The sequence below is a fragment of the Ochotona curzoniae genome, unplaced genomic scaffold (assembly GCF_017591425.1).
Source record: "Ochotona curzoniae isolate NIBS_2020 unplaced genomic scaffold, NIBS_Ocur_1.0 contig_3819, whole genome shotgun sequence".
NCBI lineage: Eukaryota > Metazoa > Chordata > Mammalia > Lagomorpha > Ochotonidae > Ochotona > Ochotona curzoniae.
Genome location: NW_024466004.1, coordinates 58,494,373 through 58,505,390, shown reverse-complemented (window position 1 = coordinate 58,505,390; position 11,018 = coordinate 58,494,373). Strand labels below are relative to the sequence as shown.

At 45.3% G+C, this 11,018-nt stretch overlaps 1 protein-coding gene across 1 annotated transcript; it reads right to left on the bottom strand.

Moving 5' to 3' along the window:
* Positions 1 to 4,363: 4,363 nt before the first annotated feature.
* On the bottom strand, positions 4,364 to 10,467 carry LOC121158821 (sodium-dependent glucose transporter 1B-like; the record flags this gene model as incomplete). Its single annotated transcript, XM_040983900.1, is given in 5 exon segments — positions 4,364 to 4,799; positions 4,801 to 5,788; positions 7,984 to 8,100; positions 9,415 to 9,583; positions 10,393 to 10,467. Coding segments are annotated over 5 exon segments (1,572 nt in total), but the record flags the coding sequence as incomplete, so codon positions are not given.
* Between the last annotated feature and the right edge of the window lie 551 nt (positions 10,468 to 11,018).

The window sequence follows — 11,018 nt, the reverse complement described above, 5'->3', positions numbered from 1 at the left end:
GCTCTCAGAGCATGGGAGGAGGAGTGCAGAGGTGGCCATTCCCTTGATGGGAGCCCAGCATCAGTCCAGGGGGAGCCCATTCTTGGGCTCTGAGACCAGCAGCTCCTAAGGCCAGACCCAGCAAGAGTGATGGCAGCTAGCCAGCTCACACAGGTTTCTGCATAAATCTTCCCTAGAGACATTCAGAAAATGGTCCAGGAGGGAGCGACCACAGGGTATGACTACAGAGAGAGGGACAGGTGTGCTGTGAGAGGGGCCGACAGCAGGCCAGCCCACGACTTCCGAACCACGGGCCATCTGCTGCCAGGGCTCTCACAGGCATTTCAGTGTTTACTGCCAGCAAAGGGCCCAGGCCCCGGGCCAGGCATTTAGCAGAAGACTGAGCCCAAACCTCCATGTGCAGGATGGTGGTAATGATCCTAGACACTCTGGGAACAGGAGAGCAAGTTTGTGAATAGCACATGTAAGGTGTCAAGCACTTGCTCAAAGCCCAACCACAGGTTGGAAGTTGAGATGAAGCCTGACATAGCCTTGGTTCGAGATCCTTACTCATGATGTGGGCAAACCGAGCTGATTCTAACACAGGGTGGCAATCTGCTAGAGAAGGACGTAATGATATGCATTCCTGAATTGTATCCCTCTAGAAAAACTGGATTAAGACAAAATGTAAGCCATTTATTACAAACACATGGGAAGGTTAATAACAAAAACACATGACCTCGGCATTCCAGTTATGAATGCATACCTTACATAACTGAACACAGAATTTCCCAAAGGTATCTGTGTACACAGAGCAGCATTACTCACCGTAGCCTAGAGGCAGAGGGAACCCAGTGTGGCTTGTTCCATGGGCTCTGAGTTTGTATCACAAGGTGAATCGTAGCTCTGGCTGCTTAGCAGTGTGAGTGTACTGAATGCTGCCGAACTGTACACTTAAATCATGCAAATGATGGATGCTATGACAGATACTTTATCACAGATATACATATTTAAAGCTTTAATCTTCTCAATGAGTTGCTAATGTGCTAAAATTCCCATCTCTTCAAGCTACTCATGGTATCTAAACTTCTAAACATTTCTCCATACCACCTATGAATTAGGTCCTCCTGCAGGGGGGCCCCAGGCAAGCTGCATTAGATATGCAGTCCTGGGACAGGTGCTGTGATGTAGCAGGTCAAGCCACCGCTTAGGGTACCTGTGTCCTGTTCTGAGTGCCTGGGATCCTGTCCTGTGCCATCTCTTTCGGCAATCCAGCCTTTCTGTTGATGCCCCAGGACACGGCTCAAGCACCAAGTGCCTGTACCCCACAGGAGAGACCCAGATATGTGTTCCTGGCTCCTAGCTTTGGTTTGGCCCAGCTCCAGCTGTTGTGGGAATTTGAGGAGCGAACTAAAAGATGAAAGGTGCATTCTTGTTCATTCTCTCTTTTCTGCCTTTCAAATAAAAACTAATAAGAATTTTGAAAATCAGTGCATAGCCCCTATAGACAATCCATTTAGCAGTCAGAAATGCAATACAGAAAGAAGACATGAACACAACATAAAATAGCCAAAGAGCAAGAACCAATCTCCTCTGAAGGAATGAAAGGAGGTAAGGCATGGAGGGCAAGAGAAGACATCATTAAATATTAGAAAACTTTTTTAAAATTAGCAAAAAAAAATATCAACATTTAGATTTTAATCATTCAGTAAAAAGATTTCCTACCTAAAGAAAAAGATGGCTCAAATGCCAACTGGTCAAAGTTGGCATGGAAGGACTTTGATCTTTTCTGTATCTCTTTCCTTCTGACAATCAAGGTCAGCAGCCTCACTGCGTTCCCATCACATACAATTGGGGCCAAAGTCTTCCAACCACTAAGCTGACTACCCGCTGTCATGAGTGCCTCCTACCAGGCATTTCTTAAGGGCCATGGCCCTTAAGTTCATGCAACAAGTTCTGGTTGTGAGAATATAATTCTGATGGCCTGTGGGTCATGTGAAGCACATCATTTTACAGTAACGATCGGTGCCCTCATGCACACAAAGGCGTGGCCCTGTCACAGCTCTCAGGACTGATGAAGCTGCTTTTCATCAGGTTCTTTGGAGAACCTGAATTTCATGTATTTCATGTATACACTCTGAGATGGCCCCCAAGAGGCACATGCTTCTATTGTCACCTCCATCTTCAGTCTGGGCAGAAGCTGTGACAAGCCTGTTATGGAGGACTGTGGCAAAGGCAGGAGGATGCCACCCTCTGCCACACTGTGCCATTCCGTTATAGAAGACTCATTTAGCAGATACAGATGGAGGGTAAAGATCCTCCTGCAGGCATGACGGACACTGGCCCAGGGTGAGGGGTCCTGAGAGAGGCTATGGGGCAGAGCACATGGGAAGACTCAAAGTGCAGTGCCCAGCTGACAGTCATCCCAGTCTGAAAAACAAGAAAGTGAATTCTGCCAAAGCTCATGGCCCTTAAAGGGGAGCTGAGCTCCAGTGAGAAGGTGGCCTTGGCTAACGGTGACTCCAGCCCTGGGGCACTGAGGACAGAAACCCGGAACAGTCATGCCAGCTTGCCAACCCACACCAATGGAGAGATAACATAAATCTCTGGTTCTAAGCTGTGAGCTTTCCATGAATGGTCTACTCATCAACAGACACCTGCTGCCCAGGTGGAGTGAACAGGAAATGGTCATGAAGCTGCTAAGTTGCACGGATTCACAGAATGCCCGTAAGAGAGAGCAACAGCGCGTGGCAGACACATGCTAGGTGTTACTCAGCGTAAGACATGCAGAGATGAAGACAGAACCTGGCATTGGTTCTACCTCACACCCAGGGCTGTAACGCTCATAGGAAGTACCCGTCCCATCCCTGACTCCCAGGTCATCAAGTCCCCTTCAAATCTTCACTTCAGCTCCATGGGTAGATCAAACTCAGGACAGAGTGACACAAGTATTCTGATCTCTGGGAAAGACTGTGTTCACCATGAGCTTACGCACAACATCCATGTGGGCCACTCCTGAGGACAAGGCTGTAGGCAGCCTCTGAAACTGTGCTAAGCAGGGACCTCTGAAGACTACTCTCAGCCCTAGTCCTCACAGGGCAGCGCTGAAGCACAGGCTACACTCACACTAGGGTCCCCAAATCCTATATGGACTAGAAAATGAGCAAAGAAAAGGACTTAGGAAAAACTATCGAAAAATACTGTCATCCCCATTATGAAATAAAGTAGTATATTTCACAGAAATCAAAGACACTGATTATAGAATGCCAACACATGTCATGCAGGAGCAACTAAAGGGATTTTGAAATAAACATTGTCAAAATGTTAAATAATCATTGATGGTAAGATATATCTTGATTTCAGAGATCGTAAGTTGGAGAAAGGCATATCAATAAAGTTCAGTATTAAAACAACATTCTAGGCCCAGCATAGTAACCTGGTGGCTAAAGTCCTCACCTTGTGAGTTCTGGGATCCCAAACGGGCGTCTGTTCTAATTCTGGAAGCCCTGCTCCCCAGCTCCCTGTTTGTGGCCTGGAAAAGCATTCAAAGATAGCCCAAAGCCTTGGGACCCTGCACCAATGTAGGAGACCTAGTAGAGGCACCTTCGGATTGGCTCTGCTCTGGCCATTGTTGCCACTTAAAGAGTGAATCAATGGATAAAGATATTTCTTTCTGTCTCTCCTCCACTCTGTAATATGACATTTCAATAAAAATAAAAATAAGTCTTTGAAAAAAAGCAACATTCAGAATATGACTTCAATAACATATAAAAAAGTAAATTGAGTACAATGACTAAGATTTATACTAAATATTCCTAACATAACTTTTGCTTTATTTCTCAAGAAGAATGGGCTGGAAGTCACAAAGGGGTTTTCACAGAGATCATTTGGAGCGACTATCAAGAAAACCATATGTATGAGTTTTAATTATCTTTGTACCATAATAAACCTAATCATTTAATTCCATTTCCACAAAGGGCTGAAGTAGCTTCACCTTAATTACTAAGAGACACCTTACACAAAAATCATCTCCTTTTCATTCCTAGAAATCACACAGCAAGGGAATAATTACAAACACAGAGGAAAAGTCAGGCCTTGCAGCCAGGTCTCAGGCCCTACACTGGGTTCTCTTCATAGATGCTCAAACATGATCATTAGCATTCTTCTAGTCACCCCAGGCAAGACAAAGTCATCCATTCACCAAAGCTGCCCATTTCCTCTTCCCTGGCACTACGCTCATTTGTTCAGCAAATCAACTCAACCTCTACAGGACTTTGTCCTATTAGAACAGCACCCATATTCTCAAAAATAAATGCCTTCTTTGCATGTTCTGAGGAAGAAAGACATTAAAACACTATCTGGCCAACCCCATGCCAAACACCAGCTTCCTAACAAGATGCTCCCATGTGAGACCACGGGGCTGCTTAGAAAGGCATCTGGGAGCAGCAAACAGGTCAACACTTGGTGGCATCAGCTGTTAGGAGGGGACCTGGAAAAGCACATGCCAGAAGCAGGCTGCCCACCTGTGCAGGCTCACCCCTGCCAGGCCCTTCCCAGCGGTGACTGCCAAGGATGTCAGCACAGGATACACCTGCTCTCAGGGGCAGGCCCTTCCACTCTGGTTTCCAGCAAGGTGCTCCATAGATGAACTGCCAGTCTTAAGTGGAGAGGCCTCCGGCACCCATGAGTCTGCAAGAAACTGGCTGGAGACCTCTAATGCCGGCTCCATTACAGAATTCCTAGATGCCTCTATTACCACTTCAAAATCCATCTCATTCCATTTTTCTGTGTCTTCATCTTCATTTGCATCCTCATATTCCAGCCACAAGTAAAGAGTAAACTCGCTGGTCCTCACTCTTTCTGTGCTCCTTGCGCTGGCGAGCAAGAGGCCAGGTGGCTAATTTGTACATCACAGGAAATAAAACAGCAGTGAATATTGCTGACCCAAAACACGTGTACAGAATAATAGGCAAATCAGGATATTGACCTTGAAGAAACCCAACTACCGCCGGAATAGCCATTTCTCCCAACGTACCACCAACTACAAAGAATGCTGCCGATTTCCCATGGATGGTCGTGTACTGCTCAATCCAGGAAACACCGCTGGGAAACGTGGTTGCCATCGATGCCCCATACACCGAGGTCGCCACCCACAGGCTAATCGGGCTCTTGTCAAAAAGCACCAGGAACAAAGACGAGGCCAGGCTGCCAATGTTGCTCAGCACAATCATGGTCCCTGGCCGCAAACACGTCGCAAAGAAGATGGCCAGGCCCCTGCAGGCCGCAAAGGTGCCCCAGAAGATGGAGTTCAAGCCGGCTGCCTCACTCTCTTCCATGCCCACGTGGGTGGTTGCAAATGAGAACACATAAGAGCCGTACGTGACCTCGGCGCCAACGTAAAAAAAGAAGAACACAAACAGGAGGCAAAGGAGGCTGTGGTGGTATGTCGCCTTTTTAGACGTCCTCGTAGACATTTTTGCTTTTTCCCATCTTGAACTTTTCTTGAAAAACAGAGCAAACAGAAAGAAAGAAACTACAAAAACATAAGCCCCAATGACAGCATAAGCCCACAGTAAATTCAAGTTTTCAGGGACTCCAAAGAGAGGGCCTGAGTCCACTTCAGATGACTGGTTGAGGGTGGGGAGATGAAGCTCCGGCTCCGTGTAGTTTCCAGCAGATGCTGTCGGACCCAGGGCCAACTTAGCTAGCAGGGGAGCCAGAAAGGCGCCCAAGGCAAAGCTGAAGTGCAAGGCCTGCATGTGTGGGGCTCCTTTGTCGCCCCACAGAGCCAAGATAAGCACATTACCACCTACCAATGAAAGATGGGGAAAACGATTAAGTCAAACAGTAACTTAGGGACAAAAAGTTCAATTTGCAGAAAAGGATTGGGTCTACTTCTCACGTCACAAGCACCAGAATATTCTGTGGTGTCAAACATAGCAACAAAGTCAATTTTTTGCTTCCTTTCTTCCTTCTTTCCTTTTCTCTCTTTTTTGAAGGGCTTTTTCGGGGGAGAAGAGAAAGAGAGATCCTCCATCCACTTGTTCGCTTCTCTAATAGCTGCAACAAGGATTGTTCCAGGCTGGAGCCAAAAGTCAGGAGCTTCATCTAGATTTCCCACATGATGGCAGAGGACCTGTACTTGGGCTGCCATCAGCTGCTTTCCCAGCAGGACGCTGTATGCATTGAGGCAGCTGTGACTATAACCCATATTTTATGGAATGCTGGTATTGTAGGCATTGGCCTCACTCACTATTTGTCAACACTGACCCCCAAAGTGAATTCTGTGGTCAAGGAACTGTAACTCACCATTACCAAAGAATTCAGCATCATAATACTACCTCCTCCCAGGTCGAATCTATAGAATAGTAAACCACTATTGCAGTCCATGATACAGTTCTATCCAGAAACTGGGAGAACAACACATATTTATATTTTAAATATATACATTTATTTTAGTGATTTATTTGAAAATAAAACAACAAAAATAGATAGGTTGCATCTGCTGGCCCTCATATTCCATGCTTGCAATAAACATAAAGCTCAGGGGGAAGGCTGGCACCATGGCACCACAGGCTAAACCTCTGCTCTTGGCTCCAGCAACCCATATGGGCACCAGTTTTAGTTCTAGCTGCTCCACTTCTGAACCTGCCCCCTGCTTATGGTCTGGGAAGGTAGCAGAGGGCTGGCCTAAGTCCTTGGCACTTCGCAGACATACTGGAGACCCAGAAGAAGTTCTTGACTATGGATCAACCCAGCTCCAGCTATGGGAGATTGAACCAGCAAACAGGAGATCTTTCTCTCTGTCACTCCCCTCTCTTATAGCCCTGCCTTCCAAATAGCAATAAATTGTTTAAAATAAAAAAGAAACATAAAGCTTAGGGGGAAACAATAAAACTCAGTCCATACCCCTCATGCAGTTTGCAGCAACACAATTACCCAAACCATCGTTTTCGCCAGGCTCTCGATCAACGCAAGATGCAAGCAGGAGCCAGAGCTGAGATCAGGTGCAGCTCTCTGCAGTGGAACACAGGCGTCCCAACTTCCAAACACATGTGTACATATACACTGACTGGTATACACACATACATACTTAACAGGCAAAGATTTGGTAGCAGATCATGGCCCAATCATCAAAGCTTCTATGTACTTTCTTAGTACTTGGAATTAGTAATCACTCAAGGAATAGTTTTGTGTTTACATATAATGTAGATGCAAAACACGTGTGTAGAAGGCTCCAGCATTCTGATTGGCCCTGTACAGGAAACAAGGCACTATTTACCATGCACTCAACTCTGAACAAGGGGAAGGGCCAAAAGCACCAGCGTTGAAGCATCTTTTTCCTTAACAGATCATGTCAAACGCACACATAATTGTCCCCTGCATTTTCATAAGCAAGCTTAGCTTGAAGTACAAAATATTTTCTTGATCTTAAAAGTAAAATTAGAGCAAGAAAGGGCTGATAGGAAGCTGGATTTTTAAGGGCAAACTACCGCCATGCATTTTATGTAATACATTTTCTTGATAATCACATGGAGAGGAGAGTACTGCACAGCGAGGATTTCCCTCAGTTGCAATGGCACAATGCATTTCATAATGGATGGACGTTTGTGTATTTTCTTGCCAAAATAACAATTCCAAACGTAGTCAACCTAATAAATCATCAGTCCCTTCTACTTTGCAATGGTCAAGTTTTCTCCTGAAGAAAAGCCTGTTCGTGTGTGGTGTAATCAACCACCCCTCTCCCCACCAACACACAGCAGTTCCCGCCCTGCTTTCATGTTATGAACAATTCTTTCCTAGGACAAAATTCTTTAAATTCATTTCACAGTTGGTTGCTCAAACCTAGGGCCCCTGATTAGCAAAAGCAATTGTCAGAAGGGTGCTTCTGACTGGGTGATCCCACCTCAGGGCACCTGTGTGATGCTGGGAGGCACTGCAGGCGACAGCTTTGCTATAGCACAAAGTTCCTGCTCCCAGAGATGACACCAGGGGCTCACTGACCTGTATCCAAAATCCCAAAAGTAACACCGAAGATGGACATCACGACAATCAGCAACACAGCTCTCCTGCAGAAAGGGATGAGGTACAGCCCAACGGTGGTAGCCAACATGGACACCCCTGAGGAGACAGGTCAAAAAGTCAGCCTCTGGAAGCACCATTCCTGCCGTCATGGTCGGTGGCACCAAAGCTTCCAAAACTGCGAACCTGGCGCTAGTACTGGTAATAATTAGGCTATAAATTATATGAGGCAAATTTTATCACAAAACAAACAAAAAAAACCCAAACTTTTATTTATTTCAATGTTTCATATAGAAGAACACAAGAAGATTTTTTAGAGATATCAGTAAAACATTAAAAATGCAAATAAAATTAGTAGATTTTAGTAGACACATTACTTTGGGGGCTAAAGAGGTAAATAAAAAATATTCTTTTAACTCACTTTGGGGGAAAAAAAAGCATTTTAATTTACTAACAGTAAACTATTCTCTTTGCTTCCAAATGAATTCTAGCACATTAAACCATCTTCTCATTAAACATGGCTGTTTAGCATGCCCACACGCACACAGGAGGCCTGCAGAGGGTGTCTCGTACCGCGGAGGGCATGACAGGTTGGACAACTCTCCTAGTCAAGCTTTGACAAGTATCTGGGCAAGTGGAGACGCGAAGGTGGACTATATCAGCCAATGGACATTGGAAGGATTTCCTCCACATTGGAGCAACAAAATCAGTAGCATCTCAGAACAATCAAACCACTCAAGCAGTACCCTTGGAGCATGATCCACAGCGGGGCCCTGCAATGGCACTGGGCAGCCAGTCTTCATCCCCAGGCACTGATTGGGACTGGGCTGCTGGGAGCGGCCCTCTGCCCTTCTCGCCCCACTTTTCCAAGATGCAAGAAGAAAAAGGGAGACTGGAAACAGTTGTCTCATCCACTTCCCCCCATTCCTTGATCCTCCCCACCCTAATCTGTGGTCCACATGCGTATATAACTATGTAAACATCACCAAAAGCAAAATACATGCATTATTTTAAAAAAGCATGGTCGTTTATTCAGTGATGTGTTCATGGCTTTGCTATGTCACTGCTGCAGGATGAGGTCAGACAGTCTGGGGCAGTCACCAACACATGACAGCAAGGGCAAACATGTCGCCTCTCTTAGTGTCTCCATCCCTGCCCCACCAGGGGTCAGCCCGGGGCAGCTTCACAGAGCCCCACACCTTCCCTGAGAAGCAGAGCTGTGTGAGGACAGTGCCTGGGTTATGGAGCCAAGGATTTAACAAGCCTGTCTGTGGTGTAACTGTAATTGCCCAGGAAACCCAACTGCCACCAAGGCCACCAAGCACCTCCCATTCCAGTTGCCATTGTCATCTTTAAAGGCAAACTGTGAATTCACTGAAAATCACAAAGAAGGGAAAATTAGCATGTACTTACCCAAAAGTAAAAAATGATTTATATGATCAAAGAGTATTCCACCAATGACAGAACCACTCAGATATCCAAAGGCACGGCCCACAAAAATTTGGGAAAGACTGCTGATATTTCGGTTCACATTGCTTGCCAGATCTTGAAAGGTAGGTCCCAGGATAGCAATATTCAGTCCCTAAAATGTGTAACAGCAAAAGCATTTACATCCAAATCATGGGGTCTATGGGATAGCTTTAGTCACTCTATAACAGGGACAGGAATATAACAGGGATATGAAGTGACTTTAATTCCCATCAGGGAAAATTCATAGTAGCTAAAGTATTACTTGAGATACGTACTTCGGTTAATTTTCTATTTAAAAATTTTAAAATTTTTATTGGAAAGATAAATTTATAGAGAGAAGAAGAGACAGAAAGATCTTTGATCCACTGGTTCGTTCTCCAAATGGTCACAATGGCCAGAGCTGAGCTGATCCAAAGCCAAGAGCCAGGAGCCCTGGCTTTAGACCATCCTCCACTACTTTCCCAAGCCATAAGCAGGCTCAGAAGTGGAGCAACCAAGACACAAACCTTTGCCCATATGGTATACCAGTGCTTGCAGGCAGAGGATTAGTCAATTGAGCCACTGCCCTGGTCCCTGTTTTGCTACTTTTATGACTTTCAATTTTTTAAAAAAGTTCTTTAATTCTTCTAGGCTTTTTGGTGTGAAATTTTGTTCTTTTTTTGTACAATTCTTTAAAAGATTATTCTGTATCAGCTGTCAATAAAATGTAACAATGAAACGATTCTTGAAACAGCTTTATGAGACATTCGATCAGACTTGGAACAATCTTAGCACACTCACGCCCCCTACTGGGCTTCCTGAGTTCATTCCCTCTTCCTGCAAACGCACACTCTGGACGGCAGTGATGCTGAGAGTAGAGTTGCTGCTACTTCCTTAGGAGTCCCAACTGCATTGCTGTGTCTTGGTTTCATTCAGCCTTACCCAGGCCCCGCTGTATGGGCATACCACAGGTGAATCATCAGAGGCAGTGCCTCTCTTTTTCTCTGATTCTCTGCCTTTCACATAAGTCAGTAAATTTTGAAAAATATCTTTTAGCTTTTGAAAAATATCACATGTACAAATGATATAAAACATTAAATGTTTAAAATTAACATTATTGGGCCTGGCACGATAGCGTAATGGTTAAGGTCCTTGCCTTGAACGTGCTGGGATCCCACATGGGCGCCGATTCTAATCCTGGCAGCTCCACTTCCCATCCAGCTCCCTGCTTGTGGCCTGGGAAAGCAGTCGAGGACGGCCCAGAGCACTGGGACCCTGCTCCCATGTGGGAGACCCGGAAAGATCTGGCTCCTGGCTTCGGATCAGCGCAGCAGCAGCCGTTACGGACTTGGGGAGTGAATCATCGGACGGAAGATCTTCCTCTCTGTCTCTCCTCCTCTCTGTACATCTGCCTTTCCAAATAAATAAATAAATCTTTTTAAAAAATTAAAATTACTAAAGGCTCACAATACTGTTCTTTTTGTTTTGCATTAAACAGCAGTATATTTCAGCATGCATATGGAATCCCTCCACAGACATGCAACACTTCAAACGTTTCTCAGTCTGTA